Raw genomic sequence first — 27,330 nt, forward strand, 5'->3', positions numbered from 1 at the left:
CAAGTCATGGCATGCAGGCCTGGTATTTATTGTTTTGAGAACAGCTTAGCTTTATGACACAGGCTCCTCTCTTATCGTTGTGTGTATATTGTATATCTCTGTTTATAACTATGCTCCAATCCAGTGGTTCTCTCAATCATGTGGGGGGGGGGGGGGGGGGCACATGATTTTGGGGGGGTCCCCAGATTAAAGTTAAGTGACAATTTAAGGACTTTTAAGACCCTTTTAATACCCAATCTGCATAACACTGCATCAAAAGTAATCAACAAACTAAACTATAAAAACTGGTGAAACATCGGCTAAATTGGCAAATAATATAAGAAAGAGGCAAAACATTCGAAAATTGCCTATTTGGCTATTTTCACAAAGTCAAACTAAATGTAATGCCTCAACTCCTACAATTCCAAGTGCTTGTCAGGGTGGGGGGGTCCCCAGTTCAAATATGATTATTTTGGGGTGTCCCCAGTTCAAATATGATTATTTTGGGGGGTCGTGGCCTGAAAAGGTTGAGAACCACTGCTCCAAAATATCCCTCCTGCGTTCTTCAGAGAACTATACCTGAGTGATTTAATGTACTTCAATTCTCCCATGAGCTCATGTATATCTATAATACAAAAAAAATATCTTATAATACAAAGTGTCTCTGACTCTGTTTGCCTCCTGAGTGCTCCGGAATTCCTCGACACAATCCTAGGAAAACAGTGGATTCCACAACCATTTCAAAAGACTTTCACCAGAGAAGGGCTTAAACAAAGTAAGGCGGTACGTACAGATTCATTGTCTATGACCATATTTTGATGCCAATTTGGCATGAAATATATCTAAAAGTACCAAAAGTAAAAGTCCTCATTATGCAGAATGTCCCATTTCACATGTTTCAAATGTATAATCTTAAAAAAAATAACAGATCTACAAGCTCACAGTGTGTCGCATCGCGATGCATTATGAGCTTGTAGATCTGCTACAAGTAATAGCAAAAGTTTAAATAGGGCCGAAGTGGTTAATGTATGTTTTGTAGCCTATAATAATAATCCACATCTACAAACTATAGTAACTAAACTTTTCTAATAATTGTAGTGAGTAAAAAGTACAATATTTGTAAAATTAAAAGTATAGCAAATTGGAAATACTCCAGTAAAGAAGTCACTAGTACTGTGTACTTAAATACGTCAAAATTGTACTTAAGTAGTGATCAGATTCTGTATGTGCATTTAGATATCATCAACATATTTTCACCCCGACATGACTCGAAACCTAAAAGCTTGGCAATAAAGTTGAAACTCAACATTGTCACTTCCTTAATAAACGACACTATGGCGGCATTCAGTGTAGTGAAGAACCTCTCATGAATACAGTGCAGAAATGCTGAGTCATGCGAGCCCAACACAGCAATGTTTTGGGTGAGCAGGTAATTCTTAAATTTTACCACTGATCCAAAGCTATTTTGAGCGCGACATGACTCGAAACCTAAAAGCTTTGCAATAAAGTTTAAACTCATCATTCCTACTATTCGGTGCCATTTCAGCCTAGTAACTTTCTTTCTCAAAACATAATACAATTTTAAAGGATTAACAAAAAAATCTGAAAGAGGGCATGTTCAGCTGTCAGAAAAACATTTAATCAAGTGAAGTGGGACAAATGTCCCCCCTGTTACAGGACATGTGTATCTATTAAATAGTGTTTTTAATGCATAATTATTATAATATTCACATTTTCAAAGAGATCAGATGTCCCTTCCTTTTCCATGCTAATGTATGTTTTATCAAAGTAATTATAAAAAATAATTTTCTTATAAAGCACATATCTTTATTAAGGCATAATGTAATTTCAATCCCAATGTCTTAGGATAAAATAGAATTTTTCAGATCAAAATGTGATTATGTACATCTAAATGTAGATGTTTTTTTTTACTATGTCTTTAAACTTCACTTGCTTTAACCACTATTTTATAATTTCACACATTTTCTAAAATACCAGATCTACAAGTTCACCAAGTTGATCCAAAACAATATGAGTGTATAGCTTACGTAAAAGTAAAATGAATGCTGAGGATTTTACTGTATTAGGTATTAGGGTAAAAATATACTTAAAGCACCAAAAGTACTAATTATGCTAAATGGTTTCAGAATAATATAACTCTGTATAATATAATTATTGATTAATTAATGAGTAGTTAATAAGGTTCCATTTATATACTCTGAGTCAAATGAACGCTGAGGATTTTACTGAGCACGGGACACATTGTGTCAGTCACTGTGACAGTGCTGTGGTGCAGATCCCCCTCTCCCTACAGATAGTGTCACATGGTTAATCATTACATCATGTTTGATAACATCCCATCACGTGGTGTGTAATCTGACTGAGTCAAGTGTGTGCTGTTGACCCAAGGCCAACCAGTGTGACAGCGCACCTCGTGCAACATCATAAAGGCTATCTGCCGAATATGACCGGGATCCTGTAAACCTTTTCTGGGTCAGGGCCCACTTGAAAAAAAGCATTTGCTGCCCACCCATCTGATGGGTGGGCCGTGTGCATTTTCAGTGCATGTTCATTTTAATAATCAATTGTGTTCCGGCTTGGATCAATGTCAACATAGTAAACTTTCAGTTATTGTTTATCGGTATCACAATGAAAACGTACTTTTTTCTTTCATCAAATATTAATGTTATGCCAATTATTTGGGGGCCCACTGCAATACCCCCGCGGCCAACCAGTGGTCCCTTGCCTAAGTGTTGATTTTGTTAGCTATTTTTTATTTAGTCTCAGTCTTAGTTCAGTTTCAATCGCCCTTGTTAGTTTTTAATCATATTTAGTCAAGCTCATCCTATTTTTATTTAGTTTAGTTTTAGTCGACTAAAAAAAGTCAAGCAGTTTAGTCTTTATCTTAGACTAACAAAATTAAGTAAGTAAGTATTTTGTCTAGTTTTTGTCAACTAACACTGTTGACATTTTAGTCTAGTTTTTGTCGATGATAACTCTTTTAATCTACTTTTATTACATGGAAACTTGACATTTTACCAGAATGATCCCAGTACAGCCTAACACTAAACACCGTGGTTATAGAACCAACGTCCACAGTTCATCCACACTAAACCCTGTGTTGCCAGATTTAGCCAGATCTTGAAAATAAATAAATATATATATATTTTAACAACACAAATCTTGTCCCTGCCACAAAATATTTTCAGATGGAAGCCCACGTCAGGGCTGCCAACTGGATCCTGCAGGAGTCTCCTGGATTTCGGCCACATCTCTTACTGCACTCCTGGATTTGGTATCAAACTCTCAAAATTCACCAGAACACAGGAAATTACTATGTTTATTGTTTAAAAATAATTGGGGGGAGGACCCCCAAACCCCACGCTTGGGGGGTGTGGTCAGTGTATGCAATCATACAGAGATATTCACTTTAAGTAATGAGGTGAGGCTACAGTTCATTGACTATAGTATCAAATGATGGCTAATTTAGGACCTGGAACTTGCAGCAAACAACCTTGAATGTTTCACTTATATGATATTTAGTGAACATTTTATCTGGAAACAGAGAGGCATACTCCTTTTCGACCAAGAGCTCTTTCATGGTTCAATGTATCTTAGAATGGAGAGAAACAATGTATCATTTAAGGCATGTGAAACACAGCTTTGGTGTGTTTTTTAAACGTGAGACGAGTTTTTCAAGTCTCAAGAGGAAAGTTGACAGTGAAAAGATAACATTCAAAGAATGGAAATAGAACTATTTGTTCATCATACCTGATTCTATCAATTCAAAGGTATTGTTGCCTACCACTGCTCTAGGGGGTTTGAACTTCAGTGATTTTTAAAACCCACATTCTAGAGCGTTGGACTATGCAAAATGTTGACTAATTACTTGACCAATTACCCCAAACCTAATCTCTCAAGAACAGATTCCGACCTGCGGTGGAATCTGTCGGAGCGGTTCGTCCTAACCAGTGCGCATTGGCTAAAAGTGGGCGTGCCTTCAGATCAGGAAGTGGGCCGCGCTTTACCCAATCAAATGTAGTGGGCGGGATTCACGTGTCCATCCACCATGATCCACCCCCCCCCCTCGAAACTAGCCGAAACTAATTTAACAATAGCGTCCTCGGAGCGGACAAAACCACGGAAAGATATTCACATTTTAAATTACTCTTTCATCATAGAAACAAGTGGGCTTATAACCAAAACCATCCATGTTCTCTGGGAGAAGTGGTGTTAGTGTTCCGTGTAGAAATATTGTTAGTGGGAATGAAAACATGGTCGCACCAACCGGAAGTGATGCGCTATAGGCAGACATGAAACCGGTGTTTCCCTGCGCTCTAGTCTAACATTATACTCCTGCCAGACTCCACAGAATATCAGAAAAGCAGAGGTCGCTGTTTTTCATTTTCTGTGGGGTCTGGCTACGCGAGACTACCCCAAACCACAACCTCCAAAATCTCCTGGATTCTGACAGTCCAATTTTGGCAGCCCCGGCCCACGTACAAATACATATGTGGGGGTCCTTGACATGAAAATGTTTGAGAGCCACTCATAAGTCCGACATCCCAGTACTCCGACTACGTGGCTTCCGCGTGCGGTTAGGGTTAGGGTTAGGGAAAGGGTTAATAATGTCGGAACAATGACATGTAACCGGTTAAGGTACAACATTAGGAAGGAAGCCCAAATAAGCAACTACACTTTACAAAAAAGCCCCAAAGCCGCAACTACCAATATTTACATGCTACTTTACAGAAAAACAAGCCCAAAGTTGCATATACTAAGCAGACATGGCAACACAGACTGAACCCTACTGCCTATAACACAACAACACATGTCCACAGCCAGTAGGTACAAGCACACAAACATGATATCGGCACACATGAAATAAAGAGGAATTTGCTATCTTGGTCCTTGATAAATAAATACGTTAGACTTGGATGAATGTAGTAGTATTTTAACTAAGGGAAACAGTTGACTGATGTTGTAATGTAGATAGAGGCAGACAGACAGACGTGCCCAAAGAGAGAAGTTGGTATTGTTTGTGTGTGTGTGTGTGTGTGTGTGTGTGTGTGTGTGTGTGTGTGTGTGTGTGTGTGTGTGTGTGTGTGTGTGTGTGTGTGTGTGTGACTCACAGCAGTTGTTGTCCTCCAGGGTGAAGGTGGGAGTCATGCTTGCAGTAGTCCTCCAGGGGGCAGCAGAGCTCAGGTCACTCAGAGCAGCTGAGTCCATGAGGTCCTGATGAGAAGCTGTGTTCCGTGAGCAACCATAGCTTAACAAATATAAGACTTCTGGTGGACGATCTCTTCAGAATAAGAGCACCCTCTAGAGTAAAAAGAAGCCATTGAAAACCATTGAAAAACGGTTCATTTGCACATAGACCAATTATTTGTTTACTAACATTGAGACTGGACGCACAGGTGATTGTTTCACGCAATCAATTCTCAACCTGTTGTTTCGGGGTGCGCTGGTTTCAGCACACCCCAACTCCCTCTTGTGTGTTGGCTAGTGAGGCGCGTCCTAGCGAGACCTGATAGAATGGGTTTCATTGAGAGCATACTGGTTGCACGCATACTGGTTCTTATCAGTGTGACGTAGTCTGTTAAGGGGTCTATAAACTATAAATTAAGCATTTAAACGAAGCTATACAACACAAATTATGTTTCAGTGTAACAAAAACGGGGTTAATAACATCAATAATTGATCTAAATGGATAAATGCTGTTCAATGGAGTGCATAGCCTACAAATTGGACGCTGGACAGGAGCAACGGTTCAGCAAGGCAGCACTTGTGAGCTTTTTCCATCTTGTCTTCCGGTACACCGGCGGTTGGCATCCAGCTCGTTGGTGCATTACCGCCACCTTCTGCTCCTGAGTGTGAATCAGACAAAAGACACATCTAATTTCCTCTCCCAACCACACACCAGCAGTGGAAAGTAACTAAGTAGATATACTCAAGTACTGTTCTTAAGCACCCTTGATACTTTTAGGACAACGTTTCTTGAGTAGGCCTACCTCCATTTTTTTGTATTCTTAGTATGCTTCTACTCGACTACATTTCAGAAAATAATTGAGTACTTTTTACTCCACTATAATTATTTGAAAACGTACTTTTCAAATTTAGATTACAAAACATACATTATAATTTGGACATTGGCCACTTGTTGAAAATACAGATTGACAAGATCACGTGGCATTGTGAGCTTGTAGATCTGCTATTTTTGAAGGATTTTAATTTGGTACTTTAAGTATATTTTGATGCTTAATACTTTTGTAATTTTACTCAAGTAACATTTTGAATGCAGGTCTTTACTTGTAAGATAGTATTTTTATAATGTGGTATTGCTACGTTTACTTAAATAAAAAATTGAATGCACTCACCAAATCATCCTGATCTCTCTCTCTCTCCTCTTCACCTCTTAACAGTCTACATCTGGCCAGACCATCCTCCATGACGCCACCAGCAGATAAACTACTGCTGGACTTATCGTCAGACCAAACACTCCAAGCTCTGTTGTGATTTAATTCCCTACCCGACCAAAGAGATCCCTCTGACACCTCCCATACTGCCAGCACTCCTGCAACACTCCTTTTGTGGGGTGGGAAATCACTGTGTCCCTGTAAATGTGTCTAATAGTTTGCCATTACCAATGTCATTAAATGTCTCCGACTTGCACTCTTAGCCTGACGTACCACCCTTCTTTATAGGACCACAATGGAAACAAGTTCCCTGGACTTTGTTGTGTTATCCTTTTAGCCTAAACGTCTGACTGTACCTCATGCTGTTTACAATTCTGACCAATAAAGTATTCAATCAATTCATCAATTCTCACCACTGCCACATACCACACTTTCCTGGATTTAACATCTCATGCATCACTACATAACTTACACATACATGAGAAAGGATGTTTACGCAATGGAAATATGTACAGTATAGTGTTTGATATCCACAACTTTAACATACAAACACACGGAGACACGACTGCCTTTTACTCTCTTTACTCGTGTCCTGTTTTTAATCATCCAACAGATGTGAGCATTTAATCACATACAATTGTCTTCATCACATACACCTGTGTCTTATATCATGGTACATGCTCTCCACATACAATCAGTGGCACTGGACACTACAAAGTCAAAGCCTGTGCCTTCTTATTAGTCAGGGGATATTAGCAGAATATTTTCCAATCTTGGAATAAATTCCTTACCAAAAAAAAATCTTCACCAATGTGTTTGTAAAGGTGTCTAGTAACACATCTCACAAAGACACAAAGAAATTCCTTACCAAAAAAAATCTTCACCAATGTGTTTGTAAAGGTGTCTAGTAACACATCTCACAAAGACTGAAATTCAGTATCCCTAGGAGATTTTTTGACAGCTCCTTAAAGTTGGGGTACGCACCATAACCTTGGTTAAATATATATATTTTTTTAAATCCAAATTTAATTCTGTTTTAAGAGTTGCATTTTGAACAAAACAACAACTTTTTATTTTCATCTATGAGTCTTCATGTGTCTCTTCAGATGTGAAGTTTGACGGAATCTGTGTTCACAAACTGCACAAGCAAATGTTTTTTCACCTGTATGAGTATTCATGTGTCTATTCAGAGTATAAGTGTGACTGAATCTTTGTTCACAAACTGTGCAAGTAAATGGTTTTTCACCTGTGTGAGTCCTCATGTGTGTCTTCAGAGTTGAAGTTAGACTGAATCTTTGTTCACAAACTGTACAACTAAATGGTTTTTCACCTGTATGTGTCCTCATGTGTGTCTTCAGATTTGAAGTTCGACTAAATCTTTGTTCACAAACTGTACAAGCAAATTGTTTTTCACCTAAATGAGTCTTCATGTGTGTCTTCAGAGCTGATGTTTGACTGAATGTTTGATCACAAACTGTACAAGCAAATGGTTTTTCACCTGTGTGAGTCCTCATGTGTGTCTTCAGAGTTGAAGTTAGACTGAATCTTTGTTCACAAACTGTACAACTAAATGGTTTTTCACCTGTATGGGTCCTCATGTGTGTCTTCAGAGATGAAGTTCGACTGAATGTTTGTTCACAAACTGTGCAAGTAAATGGTTTTTCACCTGTATGGGTCCTCATGTGTGTCTTCAGAGTAAAATTGTGACTGAATACTTTATCACACACTGTACAAGCAAATGTTTTTTCACCTGTATGAGTCCTCATGTGACTCTTCAGAGTGTAGTTTAAACTGAATCTTTGTTCACAAACTGTACAGATGAAGGGTTTTTCACCTGTATGAGTATTCATGTGTCCCTTCAGAGCTAAAGAATGACTGAATGTCTGTTCACAAACTGTACAAGCAAATGGTTTTTCACCCGTATGAGTCCTCATATGTGTCTTCAGATGTGAAGTTCGACTGAATCTTTGTTCACAAACGTTACAAGCAAATGGTTTTTCACCTGTATGAGTCTTCATGTGTCCCTTCAGATTTGAAGTTTGACTGAATGTTTGATCACAAACTGTACAAGAAAATGGTTTTTCACCTGTATGGGTCCTCATGTGTGTCTTCAGAGTTGAAGTTTGACTGAATATTTGTTCACAAACTGTACAAGCAAATGGTTTTTCACCTGTATGAGTCATCTTGTGACTCCTCAGACTTGAAGCGTAACTGAATCTTTGTTCACAAACTGTGCAAGTAAATGGTTTTTCACCTGTATGGGTCCTCATGTGTGTCTTCAGAGCTGAAGTTTGACTGAATCTTTGTTCACAAACTGTACAGATGAAGGGTTTTTCACCTGTATGAATCCTGAAGTGTAGTTTTAGCTGACTCATGCTAACAAAGACTTTGTCACACTCTGTACAACTAAAGCCTTTCTTCCCTTTGTGACTCTTTATGGATGGGTTTTGTTTTGATGATTTCAGGTTATAGGGCAACTTGTTGCTCAAAGACAATCTTTGTTCTTCCACACGTCGTGTCTTGTGTGATTTCAGTGTTTTTAAACCTGACTGATCTTCCCGTGACTCCTTCCAGTCATCACTGTCATCAGTGTCAGATTCAGAACTTTGTGAAGAGAAGAGCTGGTCATCAGATTGTGTCTTTACGTGTTCAGTTGAGGTGCTGGCTATAGGCGTCTTTCTGCTTTCATCATCTTCACTTTTCACTGCTACTAATGTCAACATTGACCCATCACCCTCCTCTAGTCTTTGAAGTAGCTTCTCTTGTTCTGCTTTAATCTGTGGAAGTTCTAGTTTCACCTGGACCAGACTGAGGCTCCTCTCCTGCTGTTCCTCTTTAATCTGTGGAGGTTCTAGTTGCACCTGGACCAGACTTAGGCTCCTCTCCTGCTGTTCCTCTTTAATCTGTGGAGGTTCTAGTTTCACCTGGACCAGACCGAGGCTCCTCTCCTGCTGTTCAGGGGAAACCTCCTCCTTACACACAGGGAGGTGCGGGAAATCTAGAAGGAGGAGAGGGCAGGTAATCAGCAGAGAGCAACTCATTGTGTTTTCTGATTGGATAAGATAGATTCTCCTACTTATTGCTTTGTTTTGTAATAATATCTAGTGTTTTAATGAATGAATTAGGTTATCTATCTATCTAGTTATTGATTTGTTTTGTAATAATGTGTAGCGTTTTAACTCTCTCAGTGCCAAGTTATCCCGAGTTTTTTCTGAATGCCCTCAGTGCCAAGAACGAGTTATCCCGAGTTTTTAAAAAAAATAAAAAAAAATAAAAAGAATTATGGAAAAGAATTTTCAGAACCCAAGATATCGTGATCCGAAGATTTGCTGCTCCATTCACTTCTTGTTTAACTTATTATTATTATTATTTTTTTACTTAAAAAAAATGCTGGCACAGTATGAACATATTTTTTTATTTCATTGGCACTGAGAGAGTTAATGAATTAATTAGGTTATGTATCTATCCATCTATCTATCTATCTATCTATATTCTTACAGAAAGATTATTCTCCTTCAATGAGCTCATATGTATGGGATATAGGCTTGATAAATTATCCTGCAACTGTGAATTTGTGTCTCATACCACCTGTGCTCATTGAAGGAAGTTTAGACGTGTTTAGCTGCGAATTCGGCCTCGTCACGTACATTCCGTATAATGATTATGATAACTAGAAAAAAGCCCCCCTATGTGAAAGCCCCCTGTACCCCTAGATGGACACAGGTCCAGCGGGCAGCTTAACATTGTGGCAAGCTCAATGTTAAATAGGCATTTGTTTCCAAAGTGTGAAAACAATGAAGTATAATAAGGAAAATGTGGGGAATAATGTCAAGTGTCCATGATTTTAACATGCATGGTACATCATTATCAGACCTACGTATATTTATCCTTCAAGTTGTTGTTTAGCCCCAAAACGAGTGGATATACAGGTTTTATAGCAATCTGTAAGGTGGCCAGTGTTGTCAGGGGCTGACTGTCTTTCAGCGTGGCTGGATTGGGACAAAATATTTGACAATGACATTTAATTGCCTATCAAATCAAGTATAATCTGCACATATATACTGGACCCCTGAATATAGGTGAAGTGAATGAACGGGCTCTCCCCAAATCCGTTTCACTATATGTAGTTTACACAGATGCAGCCAGGTGTACTCACACACGCACACAGCGAGCTCCACACTGCCTTTGTTTAGGCAGTCACACTCAATGGTAAGTATGTTATAGACCCTGTGCATGGATTGTATAGTCAGATGCAACTCGGAGCTGATGGGGCGAAAAAAGGTTTTTCCATTATACCACGGAGATGGTACGGTGATACACGACATGTGTTGCGTCGGATTCTGTGACCTGCCGTCATTGCAGTGATGGCAGGGCGCAACGGACAAACACAATTTGATTGGTAACCAAATGCGGTGTAACACGCGAACGGCGTGCTTCTGACAAATTCCTCATACGTTTTATGTCCCACGGCTGCCTTGGGCTTGGTGGGAATGAAATCACAAAGTCCAATAAAAACTTGCATACTGGCTCGTGCACACACAACATCTCGCATTTAACCCTAGTAACAGTAGAATAAAGTTGACTGTGCAGGCAGCTACTATGGCTGAGTCGCGTTTGTTCCATAGTGGTTTGGTTTGGTTTGTTCTGTGCACCGTGGGAGTCTGGCCCGGTGCAAGCGCTGTAAAAGGCAATAAACACGTGAAATATCTGTGTCCGCCAGTATGTTTGCACAAAACAACAATTTAAGTTACTGTAGGTCCAGTGCGTGTGCACAAAAGTACGATTGCAGTTACCTTACTTAGAGTATGTGCATGTGCAGTAGTCGCGCATATGTTGCACATGCGCAGTAGGCTGGGCCTAGTGGCCAAAAAAGGTGGCTAAAATGTGCCTGCATAATGGCGTTTTATATAAACTGTACAATATGTAAGTACATTCAAGGTGGGGAAAGAAACCTACCCAATAGCCAGAGCACTGATCAATATTCAGTGACAAGTTTGGAGGCAATTAGAGTGCTCGTGTGCTGGCCTACCCCTGACGAACACCACGGCGTTGGGCATTTTAATTATAATAGTAGGATGATGTGAAGCTTGTGGAAAAGTGGAGATATCTTACTAAATACACGTTTTCTGCCAGAACTTTCAAATGGATATGAAACTAGATGACAAGAGCTGTCACGGCAATTAATTATTGGGTGTATAGCTACACAAGGAGCACTAGAAGTTAAAATGCCACCACAATGACTCCTTAACCGAGAGGGCATGAATGTGATCTATAATGTAATACATGAAATGTAACCATTCTTGAGCTAGGTTTAGGGTTTGAAGTAAAGCAACCTATTATTACCTGTGCTGTTAGGAAGGTCCACATACCAAAACATCACTAGTCTAGTACTAATAAAGGGATTGTTTTTAAACCTGAGAGAGTGTCTCCACTTGTCCTCCTATCTAGTAATGTCAATGTTGTTGACCCATCAGCCTCCTCTGGTCTTTGAACTGTCTCCTCCTGTTCCTCTTTAACCTGTGGAGGTTCTAGTTTCAACTGGACCAGACTGGGTTTCCTCTCCTGCTGTTCAGATGAAACCTCTTTACACACAGGAAGGAGTGTGAGGTCTAGAAGGAGGAGAGAGGAAGGAGAACGTCAGGAGAGAGCAACTCAATAGCCCAATTCCAATACCTTGATTTCTGCCTCATGGCCTCCAGCATGACCCGGAAATGGTTTGCATCCCGAATGTTAATTTGCTTTTGGAGGAGCCGAGAGTGAGAAGGGAGGAGGCTCCACAAGCCTCTTGGAGCGAGAATCAGTGAGTGTACATCAAGTGTAGACTTGAGTGTTGAGTGACTGTTTTGTTATTGCCATTCATTATTTTTCTATTGCAATGGCAAATTTGAACAATGTATTACAGGAAACATTTACATTACATTAAATTACAGTCATATAGCAGACGCTTTTATCCAAAGCCTATCCTATCCTTACAATAAGTGCATTCAACATAGGTAGGGAACGAAACTACTAATCACCAGAAGTCTTAAGTGCATTTCCTGCAAAAACAAGCAACCAAGAGTATACCTAGCGCTAAGGTAAAAGTGCAATATATCAGCTACCTACATTCTTAAACAGATGAGACAAAATAGCAAAATCAAATGAGCACGAGCTAATACAAAAAGTGTATCGACTAAACAAGATCCAATAAAACAGTACAACAATAAAACAAGAGTTCGTACAACTAGTTAACAACAAGTAAGCCAGGCAAAGAGGAAGGGTAGTGTTTCCTGAAGAGGTGGGTTTTTAACCACTTGAACCCCAGTATCCCTATTCTGGGGGGGAATGTGCCATAAATAGCCTTCTAGGACAGCATATGACATATGACAGTTTTAAAGCTAGGGGACTCAAGAAAATCTCTGTGGTGAGTGTTCAAGCTGCATTGTGTAACTTTTTAATGATTACAATGTTATTTGATGGGTAGACTATGTTAATACGATATAACTTATACAATTCTATACTGGTCGACAAGTGATACTGCTTTAAGATTAAAATTCTATTTCTCCACAGGGCAAGCAGGCATAGAGAACATCACTGAAGGAGTCATGCCTGATTTATACGTAGTCGTAATTAATAGTAGCAACAAGACGTAGTTGTGCACACCAGAAATAGCAGATTTACGCATCATGCTGCAACACATGAGTTTGTAGATCGGTTATTATTATGCACAAATCATTTAGTGTGGGTGTGTGCGCATGTGTTACTCACAGCAGTTGTTGTCCTCCAGGGTGAAGATGGGAGTCATGCTTGCAGTAGTCCTCCAGGGGGCAGCAGAGCTCAGGTGCTGACTCGGAGAAGCTGAGTCTATGTGGTCCTGATGAGACATGCTGTGTCCATCACCATTGAACATCTGCTTTACACACGCACACGCACACGCACACGCACACACACACACACACACACACACACACACACAGTAAAATGTAACAAATGCACACGGGATATAAAGCCTGTGTAACTGGATGGATGATTAGGTTCTTTTTACTGAGGAAGCTGCAATGATCAGTTCAGGACATGCATGTAGTTAGTGATCTCTTCTGGCTTTACAGACGTCATAGCGAAGAGCTATCAGAACTGCTATTGTATAAATCTCATATTCCGAACTCTGTTACATGTTCATGAAATGTAATCCAAGGTGTAATCCAACAGATTACTGTAGTTTTAACATTTAGACCTCATAATGAATTCAATATATTTAAACTTAGGTTAAAATTCCTTTTAACCCATTAAGACCGGGGACGCGTCTGTGTCATTTTACGATGTCTTTGGCTATTCAAAAGTAGCAGATATACAAGCTCGTAGCGCGGCACCGAGTGCCGCGCTACGAGCTTGTAGATCTGCTATTTTTGAAAAGTCGTGAAAAAATATTTTTTACATTATTTTCAAAAAAGTGTTAGGATTTAGAATCATTTTTAGAATCGGCCTCAGGTCTTAATGGGTTAACCTACGTCATCCTTGTTTATGTTTTTACATAAACTTACATTTGTAATACGAAAATAAGAAAGAAAACGATAATAAATAAAATAATGCCCTACATCACTCTCTGGCGGCAAACAGAAAATACTACAGGCTCGCTTCTGCTTCAATTAAAATGGCTGCTTAGGGACAATTTGATATTAAAAGAACTGGTCCACTGGAGAAAAGAGGGGAGGGTTATGCTTTTTTATTTTTTGTTCGTTGGAGGTTCACCTATTTTTAATTTGAGTTCAGGCCAGGGTCATACAAAATCTAAATTTTAATCAAATAGCCGTTTTTAATTTTTACTGTTACTTTTTACTATAGCTTTTCGGAGGACTATTATTCTCATAATCATTTGAAGCCACTCCTCATGATACATGTGATTAATTGGGAGCTATGAATATGCACAGCCGTGCATAATGGTCATAATGTGGCGAGCACCTTTCCACAATGATTGACAAATAAAACCAGAATCCGCAGGCCATGCATAATTGCATACGATAGCCTTAATCATTTTCTATAGGCTTCACTGTAGGTTAGTCACTGTAGGTTCATAATGAATACATATTTTTCATTCAATTAAAAAAACAATTGACCAGCCTCTGAGCTGGTCAACACCCAAATGGACAAAAGTTGTTAAACAACCATAAACATGCACGTCATATTTTTGGTTCTTGATTATATAATCCTGCGTACAAGTATAGATATATAGCGGTATTGACTTTAATGTTAATGCACAGTAGAAACTCCTAATCCTTTTCTTTACAATGTTAAGGGTAAAATGACCTTAGACTTCAGATGTTTTTGGATGTGATGTGATGCTGCATAGGCCCCACCATTGTTATGTGCTATTAGTTTTGCTTTGCTGTGGCTATTGTACAATTGTGCAACTCTCAGCAGATTGTAAGGCAAGAGAAATGGCTCATTCCTCAAAAACTGCTGTATATTTAAGTGGCATCCAGGATTCATTGTCAAAAACATCAGCGATTATTTGCTGATTGGATTCCATGGATTTATAGTTTAATTGTTGCACCACTATACTTAAAGTTCCTCCAAGAATCCCCTCAATATCATTTTCTGTTGTGTAACAAATATTACCTGCAATGGTCAGTTCAGGACATACATGTAGTTAGTTAACTTAGTGATCAGTTTAGTAGATATATCAGTTCAGGTCAGGACATTATATGTACTTATCAGTTCAGGATACATGTAGTTAGAGATCAGTTCAGGACATACATGTAGTTAAGTGTATATCTGTCTGTCTCTTATATGTCATCATGATTTGTGTGCATGGGGAACTCATTTGAAACAAGCTCAGTGCTTTTATGAGTCTTCCAGTTTAGTAGACCTTGTATTGTGAATTTGTACTTCCATGTACTGTTGTTCTCATGTCTTACTAAATAAAGTACATCAATCAATCAAGTGATCAGTTCAGGACATACATGTAGTTAGTGATCAGTTCAGGACATACATACATGTAGTTAGTGATCAGTTCAGGACATACATGTAGTTAGTGATCAGTTCAGGACATACATGTAGTAGTTATCACCTGGCTTTTCAGATTATGTAAACATTATATTGATTTTCGTTACAAAATAAACGGTCAAACTAACGTCTGACACAACTGATACAAAACGAGAATTCACAGAATTAGCGTGTCAACTACTGTCACACGACAGTGTGTATTTCAGCAGATCGTTTAAGCTACTATAAAATAGTAAACTTACGTTAGCAGAAAAAGAGCAGCGAGGGACTTGAGCTTAGCATAGCATAGAGCTAGCTATCTTCTTCTCCTTGTCTTCCTTGTTGTCTTCCAGGAAATAATCTTACGTCATCATTACGTCATCAGGTAACCGGAACCAGTGACCAGAACCACCGGTGCCGTGCATCTCCAAAATAATTCCCCTAGTTTAAAACTTGTTAAATTTGGTATAATCGTTTCGTTTCTTTTGGTATAATAACTTGTAGCAAGACTAGCGAGACTAAACGAATGGATTCGCATTATGTGGGGAACAAAAACAATGCGTCGCCAAGCAGAACCAACCAGCGGAACCACAATACTTTTTTCTAAACCATGTCACACGCGCGAACAGCGTATTACTCTAATGTCGAAGCAAGGGGGCGGGAGCCTCGCCCCGAAGGGGCGAGGCGCCCCCGCCCTCTTTCTTCTACAATAGAAAAAAGAGGGCGTCACATTCTAATACAACCAAAATACCCAATTTTGGCACCGGCCTCAGTGGCGCACCTCGCTAATCACTAGACTCCCAACCCACTACCACTGGTAGGCTGGGTTCGACTCCCGCTTGGGGTGAAACTTTTTCAGTCATCCGCGGACTTCTTTTTTTCGCCGATAAAGTATATTTTTGGACCATGACGGAGGCGCGCCGACTCAGCAGACCTTGAGGCCGAGGAGTTGCGCCCGAGCGCCTCCAGGCGCGAGTGCCCGCAACGACCGGCCGAAGGTCTGCTAGTCGACTCAGCGCCGTCCGAGTTATGTACCGATAGGGACAGAATCGTAAATATTTTTGGTGGGGACTGTGTTTGACCCACTGACTGCGTTTGCCCCAACTGCCACTCAAAGTGACTACTGGCCAATCACAGTGCGTCTCAACTTCCGGGTACACCCGCACCCCCCGCCCCCTTGCTTCGACATTAGAGTAATAGACCGTTCGCGTCACACGCTGATCACACGGCTGGCTTTAGAACGAATACCAGGCTTTCCTCCAAGGTGGAAAGTCTGGTGACGCGAAGTTACTCCCAACCATAGATATATATATACACTAGATGACTCACCCGCGCTGCTGGCCAATGCAGACCGACGTCGCCACATGGCGGCCATCTTGGGACGGGCAGTTCGCTCATTCATAACATTATGTCTATGGTGTATGTACTATTGAAATAACCAAAGCTTGCTCAATTTTCATCCGATTTTCAAACGGTTTGGTTTGTTATAAACTTCAAAGATGTAGTGTGTGTGTGTGTGTGTGTGTGTGTGTGTGTGTATATATATATATATGTGTGTATATATATATATATATATACACACACACACATATATATATATATATATATATATATATATATATATATATATATATATATATATATATATATATATATATATATATATATATATATATATATATATATATATATGATAAAGAAAAACATCACATGGATGCAACTGGGACGTATCATCAGTGTTGTAGCCTGGGGTCATAGGGTGTTTCGGGTCTCGCAACATACAACATACACCCTCGCCCAGGTGACCCAGCCAGGGTTGATCAAGCCCCGACTTACGTCCCAGTAGCACCCACGGTCAGTCCTATAGGGAAAGACAGGGCAGTCCGCTTCTCCGGAAGTACTTTGCCGGGACTCGGGGAGGCTCTGGCACATGGAGGGACTAGGCTCTGTGGGTTGTCTCCTGGCCGGGCTCCTCCTTCGTCTCACCAGGTCCAGGACCTGAGCGCTGCGCCAGATCAGATGCACCGCCCCGATCCAAACGTTTCCTTCTGGTGTGATGGTTCCTTGGGCCGATACCACTAGATTGGGCCGTCTAATGGTATTAGCTCCGCTTGCGGTACGCTAGAATGGCCCTCCTAAAGGCCTAATCGTGGGTTTGTTGGGCTTCTTCCTCACGGAAGACACAGCATGGGGCGCTAACCCATACTGCTCCCGGGGTACCGTCTACATTCCGGCTGTCAACAGTCTCTCCTGTGGTCACCAAACTATTCCTGGTTGTCACGTAGTCTAAAAATTCCTATGAGCCACTATAAATAGAATAACTGATAAAGAAAAACATCACATGGATGCAACTGGGACGTATCATCAGTGTTGTAGCCTGGGGTCATAGGGTGTTTCGGGTCTCGCAACATACAACATACACCCTCGCCCAGGTGACCCAGCCAGGGTTGATCAAGCCCCGACTTACGTCCCAGTAGCACCCACGGTCAGTCCGTATATATATATATATATATATAATATTGTTAATATTGTTAATATTTATAATATATTATAACATTAAAATATATTTTAAATTTACAAATCTCTCGTGTTGCCACAATTTAGCAATGCCTTAGCTTGAAGAACAGGGACACAACTAATGACAATAGCATATGGTGGTATATTATTTAGATATGCACACCTTTATCAGAACAATCAAACCAACACAAAATTATCTCACAGACAGTAGGCCAGTTCTGTCTCATTTATCACAATTATTTTTACATGAAATCTTCATATCGTCCCAGTCCTAACCAAGACATAACTTGAAAACTTCTACAGAAACCCATGAAGGTCTGCAATTTGGAAACAAATCCAGAACCTTTGAAATACGTTACCACTACATAGCACGGCGCGCTGAGTTCTTGTAGTCGAAAAAAGCCCAAGAAGAACTTGGTGTGGAAGCAGGGGCAGGAGGGGAGAGATGGGGCTTCAAGGTTCAAGGTCATTTTATTGTTTTAAATGTCTTGGAGACAAGGACCAGCTGCACACAATACAATACAGTACAACACAAAACCAATAAGACATACAGTGACACCTCACATTCAACAAGCATCAGCCAAAATGGCCAAATCCAATTAACCACTTAAACCAGGGATATTCTATGGCATTGGTTCTCAAAGTGGGGTCCTTGGGGATGTTCCAGGGGGACCTAAGAAAAATGTGTTAAAATAGCATCACAATAATTTTAACCACTTTATCCATTTTATCTGCTATTCAAAAATAGCAGTTATACAAGTCACAGCAGTCACTTTTTTGCTGCGCTTTAATTGACGATTACGCTCTATGAGGCTTTAGATGGGCAGGCCAGAACATATAATGAAAGGCTCATTTAAGAGGTCATGTGCTACACCGATAGAGACTCATGGGGTGGATCCTTTTGGACTGTGATTATGGCAGGATTTAGCTTTGCGTCACTAATGTTTCCCTGGGGTTGGAGATTTGCTGATTGTAGGCACGTTAAGTGTTCATTTGGATTGTGGGGTACATGGATTATGCCAGATAGAACAGATCTAGCTATCTGTTTCTGTTTTTTTTTCCGGCATGGCCAAAAGCCAAAGTCTGGGTTTGTCTGTATGAATGAATGTATGTCTGATGTCCCCTGCCCCTCAAAAGTAAACCAATCATCACAGCTGACATTGCCACAGTAGGTGCATGACATCACAAAATAGAAGAGTTAACATTAAATAGTTAAGGGTTACACTCTATACAATCCAACAAAGTGAAACTTGGGAAGAATATAACATTTGGATTGTAGTTGATGTTGTTGGGGCTATGTTGTTGGGAGCATGTTTAATGTGTCGCACAGGTAAGCAAGTTTTGCGACCCATTTCTCATCTCGTCATGGAAATGTGCTGGCTGCAGGGGGTGAAAAAAAATCCACGATCCACATAGCCAACATGTAACTCAGACACTGTTCAGCGATGTCCTACTGGCTAGCCATCTGATTTAAGTCATTGATAGTTAAAAGAAATGTTACCGGAACTCCAAGACAGACTGCCTTTACAAGACATAGGCTTACATTTATGATACGCTGTATCATAAAGAGAAGAATTAATCAAAATGTAAGCTAATAGGTGACATACTATACTGTAAACGAGCTGTTTTCCTCCCTTTCCATTTGTGAATAGTAATAAATGGACTGCCCATGATGTATAGCCTAACTCATTATAATTTTGTTGAGCTAATGGCCTTTGAAAAGGACCGTTTTGGTGAGTTTCTGTCTCACGTTGCCACTCTGTAAGCTCAGAGTAGTAATTTTGGCAATATGGTGGAGCCGAAGCTTGAAAAACAGGGACACAACTAGTGTCAACAGTGTATGGTGGTGACTGTCAATGCCATACTGTGTGTCGACAATGTGCTCTCCGAGCAAAAACACATCTTCCGAACCAATCCTCTTCCGAACAATGTAGAGGACCTCTAGCAGTTTGATGGGCTGTGAACGTCTGGAATCTGCCGATGCCTGGCAAATCACCCACTCTGCTGCCCTGACGACCTTCACCGTGCCTTCAGACGGAATCACCAGGCCTCCATTGTTTCTTAGAGTCAGCAGGTGGTAGCTCTTGTCCTTACTGGCAGATGCAGCATCTGTCACCAGGCTGTCACGGCAGACATCACAGGACAGTTTCTTCAACGTCCGTCGCACAACAAATCCTGAAATTAGAGGTAGACCGATTAATAATATAATAATTAATAAGCATGGGGATAGAACTTCCGACTGTGAATATTTCTTTTTGTGGACTATCGTTGATTAATTGGCCATCGTTCTCACCCCAGATTTTGACTATTGGCACAATCGGTTATAAGCTATATCAACTATCGGTCAATCTCTACCTGAAATGTACACGAGAGCGTTGTCCACAAGACCATCGAAGCGGGTGGGAAGGTAGCTGTGATCATGTACAAGGGCAGGAATGTCAGCAAACGGGGATGGAAGATCCTCTCCTTCTACAGAGGACAAATCTACAGCTGACAGGTTTGTAGACGTGTCGATGTGGTAGGACTGGGCAGCAGAGGACATGGCTACAGCTGGTAGGGACTCTGTCTCATCCTGTGCCGTCACATTGCCTGTGCTGCTTGGTTTCACAACCCCACACCGGGCCATCAGCTTCCGGAAGATGTATTTGAACTGGCTGGCATTAGGGTTGTTATTCCAGCCACCTTAAAATAAACACGATATATGAGTATATTACACAGATATTTCAATATAGCTTTATGCTTAAAAAGAAAAGTAAAATTTGATTTTTTTTCCCACATAATTAAGTTGAATGACATCATCATACAGTTCAGAGTCAGACTGTATCACAGTGGTGACAAATTCTGCAAACAGATAGACAAACAAACAAACAGACCTTTTTCATAATACTCAAAATGGTTTCTGTGACACTTCTAGATACTGTATCTAGAAGTGCATTGAACCACATTTTAACAAAAAGAAAAGAAAAAACATTTGGACCAACAAACTGAAAAGAATACAAGCATTTGCTGACACTTTGTGTCACTTAGTGTTGCGGCTGGTAAATATGAACCCTACCGGATGCTCTGATGGAGTTGAAGAGAAGCTCCAGGTGGTCCTGGCTGAACCTGTAGGTCAGGACATACCGCTGTCCTTCAAGCAGCACAGGAACCACCAACATCAACGTGTCTATGTTGATGATGAAGCCCAGGATAGAGAGGAACCTTCAAAAGCAAATATTGTATTATTATGATGATCCCACCAAAACAGGAGACAAGAAAGCAGGGATGCAAACGCATACGGTATAGGGTGAAAATAGATCCAAGTGCAGCACTTCTCATGGAGCTGCCAGGGCACACATAAATCCCAATTTCACACAATTCACTTCAATGCCACATTTTTGGGGGAAAAGGGGAACCGTAACCTAAAGCTGACTAGTTTGCATCCCTGATTAAAATTATAATCAGTGTGAGGTTTAGGATCCTTAAAATTATTTTTGGGACACTAAACCTGCTTGAATCAATTCACCACCAACATGCAGACCATGCAATACATACCATTTTGACACCTGCATCTGGGAGGGGGGGGGGGGACTGAACACAATTGGAACAGAGACACATTCACTGACCGCAAGCACATTGGAGCAAGATAGTATAATATGAATAATACGTACCACTTTATGAACTCGATGCAGAACAGTAGAGCATCTCATGAACTCGATGCAGACACAACAGATCATCTTACAGGACAGAGCATCTTATGAACTCGATGCAGACACGACAGATCATCTTACAGGACAGAGCATCTTATGAACTCGATGTAGACAGGACAGGGCATCTCAACTCGATGCAGATAGGACAGAGCATCTCAACTTGATGCAGACAGGAGGACAGGGCATCTCAACTCGATGCAGATAGGACAGAGCATCTCAACTTGATGCAGACAGGAGGACAGGGCATCTCAACTCGATGCAGAAGATAGTAGAGAATCACAAACTTGATGATAAACATCATCTCATGAACTTAGGGATGCACTGAAACCGGTAGAGTTGAGCTATTGATAATCTCTATTGGTAAAACTCTTAGATACTCAGTCTGAGCACCAAAGCAGTACTACTTAGTTTTACCATAATTTAATGATTGGTAAATTGAATATTTGTATACATACTGTATAACAAAGAATAAAATAAACCCTTATTTTCTAAATCAGCACTCTAATTCTGATCATTTCATTATAATAAAGAATTTGTACTGGGTATTGGCGACTACTAAAAAGTTGAGTAGTTGTACTTTTACTTGTGTGGGGCAAAATGGTATCAGTGCATCACTAACAGAACATTCACTATTTTAAAAGACCTCTTTGTTCGGTAAAGGGGTGTGCCATCTTCCGTCTTCAAAGTGAGCAAGTACCCCCTGGCGCTTGACAAGAACTCCCTGGTACTTGTCCAATTTCTTGAACCAAGAGGGGCTTTGTACCCTTTGGCTCTAGGATTGCGGCTGTTCAGGATGTCGAACAGCCTGTCCGTTATCTATAAACAAATATCTAAATTAACTGGAAGCACTGAAATCATCACCGTAACTGGGTGTCAACAGGTATCAAATAGTAAACATCTAAGTATGAGGTATAGCTTGATAGAACTCTATTTCCTATGTGGCTGTGTTAAATTGCTGCACTGCTTTAAACCTGTAAATCTGAGATGTGACAATAAGGGTGCTTCTGAGATAAGTATGAGGTAAGTACAAACAGTTTTATCCAAGTGCTTGCATATTGTTGAATTTGAATATGGTCTAATCGTTCTGATGCCCAAATTCAAATGTTAATGTATTACTGTTGTGCTATATAACAAACAAGAAAAACAGAAGATCTACAAGCGGTGTGTTGTGACATTTCAGATCTGGTATTTTCAAGTTTTTGTGAAAACTTAAAATCTGAAATCTCTCACCTGTGATGACATGACAAAATGGGAATGCCAACAGGATTAAATGGGTTAAAGCAATTAATCACTCAAATGTTGTCATTACCTCAATGAATTCTGTAGTAGCCTCACAGTCTTTGAACTCTGCATAGCCCATCTCCCGCAAGGTGCGGAGTGCTACTGCCACAGAGTTGCTCAAAGTCTGAGCAGCCAGGGACACCTTGATTGAGTTTATAAGGAGATACAAATGAAGAGCACATTAGCGCTACAAGATACAAGAGCACATTAGCGCTACGCCGCTACAAGATACAAACATCATCACCACAGATAAAAACACAATAAAGCCTTAGAGCCTATTTCTATTGCGGCCCTCTATATATAAATCATCATACAAACATACCTTCATCTTCTGATTAGCAAAGTTCACATGCTTATCTGTGACTCTGTTGGCAGCATGTAGTCCACTTTTCTTTTGGACATTGTTCAGGTGAACTATGTAGCTCCAATTGATGCTGCCAGTGATGCTTCTAATTGGGCTGTATGCCTGCAGAATCAGAGTATTTTTTCACTGCTAGCACACGTCAAATGTAAAGCATCATATTGTCCACAATTATGTAAATACAAAATATCAAAATGTATAAAAAGCAGAATAGAGTCAACCAGAGCAAATAGGCAATAATCAGCATGTACCTGCAACATATTGCGTGTCAACTTCAGCATGTGGCAAGCGTCCATCATAACAAAAACCTTGTCATGGGTTACTGGATGTGGGAAATGGGTCTTCAAGGGCTCACAGGGGTTTCCTTTTAGATCGCACCCAAGCTGGGTGCACATACTGACATTGGATGCATGGCCATCCATTGTCATGCACACCACCCTTATCTGACGATGATGTACAGTAGCTCTTCTAATGCATGCTCTACCAAGACTTTCTGTGTTTCTGGTGTGAGGGACCTGGTCAAATTATACGCAATTGGAGCTTTCCAATAACCTTGAAGCCCAACTACCATAAACACAAGAGCCTCCGAGGCAATGTCAGTCTCATTCAGTCGATCCCCCATGTCCACAAATCCAGACATTGTTTGGGTCTGAGGGTCATATTGGACGTGCTTTTTGATGGACATGGCATCCAGCATCAGAGTGACACACCCGTACTTGGCCTCATCTTCCTGACGCCGTCTTTCCAGCATGTCCAACATCATTTTGTTGAGACCAGGTTTGGCATCAAGAGAGCTCAGCCACCTTAGCAAAATTAAAAAGTAGCCATTTAACCACTTACCCAATTAACCACATAGCCATTTAACCACTAACCTAAGCATCCCTATTGTAGACACTGGACATACTAAAAATAGCTACAATATCAAAATGTATCAGCATGAGACATGAGCTGTTAGATCAGTAAGTTTAATGATAATACAGTCTGTAGTGCTTGCTGCTTAATGTAGTTTAAACTTAGACATCATGAAGAATACCTTTGCAATGAACTGGGATGTGGGAGGTGAATATGCAGAGTCTCTCTCAGGTAGTGATATGCCTTTGGACCATGCAGATGGAGGGTAAAAGCAAAATCTCTCTGGGCCTTGGTGTACTCTACACCCTGCCTCGACAGGAGGTGAACTGGAAGATCTGAAATTCAATTAGCAAAAGTGATTTAGTATGTCTCCTTTTAACAGTAACTAGGAACTGGAAGTCTAACAAAGAACATAAAATACACAAAATATGTAATATTTGTATTGTACCAGAGTAGCACTCAAGCTTGTCTTTCAGCTCTTCGTTGATGAGATTTTTCTCCTTCAGTTCCTCCAGAAGAGCGTGCATGTTTTTCTTGGCCCTCCTTTCTCTCGTCAAGGCATTCATCTTCTCCCGCTCCAGTTTCCTCACTCTCGTTGAGGCTATGTCGAGTTTGGCCTTTATAGCCTTGGGGCAAGCAGGCAATGCGTATGGGTGGTCGTCAGTGGCCTGCCGCTTGCGGCTGTTTCGCCTCTCTCCAGTGGCTCCCTGTTGCTTTGGCAAAATTTACAAATATATAAATAATAGTAATCTGGAAATTAATAACAGTTGCTTTTTTAACAATTCAATGTCCACTTATCAATGACGTGAGCCTACTTTTTTTTAAGTTCTACAATTTCCAACAGAAAACACAACTCGGTGTACTTTTAAGAAATTGATCTTAATTATAAGGCAAAAATGTGTTTTGAGGCTCTGGACAAAAACGTCTCTTTTGATTGTAAAGGTTGCCTACCTGGGTGTACTTTCAATCTTTGCACATGTTTGTTCATCAAAGTGTATGAGTGACATAGAGCAAGTGAGATAGCCAATGGTTCTCAAACTTTTTACACAAAGTACCACCTCAAATAATAGTAGGCTCTTCTAGTAACACCATCATAGACCTTCCTGCCTACCACCAAGATAAAGGATTTAATAAGCAATATGATGCTCTTATTTGTTAGTGACATTCCACGTGCAAATACTCACAACATAAGGCTGAGGTTCATCGTACGACAAGTCCATTGGCAGGCTCTCCTCCGCTCTTCTAGAAGAGGTTGTGCTTCTTGTTGCTACCGGCTAAAATAAAACATAATTTAAGGCATATTGGGTGTCTAAAATGTGCTGTAATACAAGATACAATATAGCTGCAAGCAGCGATAATACGGGGCCAGTGAATAGAGAGAGAGAGACATGGAAACGGAATAGATTGAAGAGAGAGAGAGTGACATGGAAACAATAGATTGATGAGAGAGAGAAATGGAAACATAATGGTTTGATTGGACATCTCAACCTACTGCCATTAACAGGATTCGAACTCTCAACCTTCAGACTAATAGGCTGCAACACTACCTATAGTGCTATAGCTTTGTCCAGGCTGATATTGTCTGTTGAAGATCATAAACTCTTGCCTTCTTTCATGAACCAAGCCCCTGTTTCACTAACACTAAGATCACTCGTTCACAAACCATTTACCAATGAAGAAATTGTACATCTCCTCAGAACCAAAACTAGTGAAAGTAGCCGATCTACAAGCTCACAAACCATGAAAAGTTGTGAGATTGTAGATCAGCTATTTTCAGATAAAGTATGTCATACGTTGAAAAAACGTACTCTCAAATAAGCATTTCAGGTTATCTTTACCATTTGCACATGTATTCATTGATACAGTCATGCTGTTTGCAATTCAACTTAAATGAAGTCTGCATCAAGTGAGGCTTGAACTGGCGACCTTGAGATTGTGAGGCATTCATTTGAGGGAGACGCCATTGGCCCAACAGACAAGTAACTGTGAAAAAGGAGATCACACAGATGATACAGTTTCACACAAATAGCTGAAAAATCCTGGGTTTAAGTGTTTTTCAAACTGCTCAAAATTGCGGACAATCTAAGGGCGGAGCTTAATGGTCAAATCGATACGTGTGTTCCTCATGAGTCAAGGCACATGTGTAAGCAAGTTTCACGACTTTCGGCCAAACGAGGCATGACTTATGCCCAGGCCTGGAATTTCGTCATTTTAGGGGCAAGGCCACTTGGCCTTTGGTGTTGTAATTTTTTGGAGGGCACAAAGGCCAAATGCCAGGGCAGGAAGGCCATCCAAAAAAAAAAGTGTTTAAGTCCCCGGAAATAATGCATTTAACTTGAAGGTTAAGGATGATTGTATTTTAATATATTATAAGAATTGTATAACTATCTGTGAAATATAACCCATTTATTTCACAAAATAATGTGTTGGCAAATTACCAATATTTAGTTATATAGGTCTCAATATGTCACATTCAGCCCTGGACTTCACTGACTGAAGTAGGGGTCACATTAATCACATTAGATTCACAGAATAATTAGGGGTCTTCAACCTTTTCAGGCCAGGGACCCCCAAACTGATGGGGTGATGGAGCAGGGACCCCCTACCTCGTAGGGTAGGGGGTAGGCTACTATATATATCATATATTTATGTATAAAATTGTGTTTTATATAAATAAACATGAAAAAATTGCCTGCTCCTACGCACAGGTTGACCCAGTAGGTGTGCAAAAGGACCTTTCTCAGGGGCGTCAATTGGGTATGGCAAGGCATGGCAGGTGCCATACCTTGGCTCCAGAAAAAAAAATCATGAATAGTAGCCTAATGCAGGTGTAAGACCAGACCATTGTGTTATAGGTATAATGCATAGTTTCTATGCATTTCAGGGGTTTTGGGGGGGTTGAACCCTTAAAAAAAGGATAGATGTCCCTTATTTTAATCTCTGGGAGTTGGCAACCCTAACCTTGCCATACCTTAGCTTTTGCTGAACTGACACCACTGATCTTTCTCTACAAAATATGTATAAACATACCATGTTATTGTGCATTCATTACTAAGCTATTAAAATATGTCAAATTTACATTTTTGGAAAAAAAAAGAAGAAAAAAAGTTTTCTAAGTTTTTAAAAACATTTTTTTTATAATCAAACAACAATTTCGCGGACCCCCTGCAGTACCTTCGCGGACCCCCTAGGGGTCGCGGACCCCCTGCAGTACCTTCGCGGACCCCCTGTTGAAGACCTCTGAGAGATTGTATGTATTTTCCCCACAAGTTAT

At 40.3% G+C, this 27,330-nt stretch overlaps 1 protein-coding gene across 1 annotated transcript; it reads right to left on the reverse strand.

Moving 5' to 3' along the window:
• Positions 1-7,148: 7,148 nt before the first annotated feature.
• On the reverse strand, positions 7,149-13,403 carry LOC311059057 (uncharacterized protein). Its single transcript, XM_084076641.1, has 4 exons — positions 13,143-13,403; positions 11,810-12,004; positions 8,398-9,393; positions 7,149-7,977 (listed from the first exon to the last, which is right to left on the reverse strand). The coding sequence occupies exons 1-4, from the start codon at positions 13,282-13,284 to the stop codon at positions 7,472-7,474; spliced, it is 1,839 nt and encodes a 612-aa protein (XP_083932767.1). The 5' UTR covers positions 13,285-13,403; the 3' UTR covers positions 7,149-7,471.
• Between the last annotated feature and the right edge of the window lie 13,927 nt (positions 13,404-27,330).

Source organism: Gymnoscopelus microlampas (assembly GCF_963454915.1).
Source record: "Gymnoscopelus microlampas genome assembly, chromosome: 13".
In the NCBI taxonomy this organism is placed as follows: domain Eukaryota; kingdom Metazoa; phylum Chordata; class Actinopteri; order Myctophiformes; family Myctophidae; genus Gymnoscopelus; species Gymnoscopelus microlampas.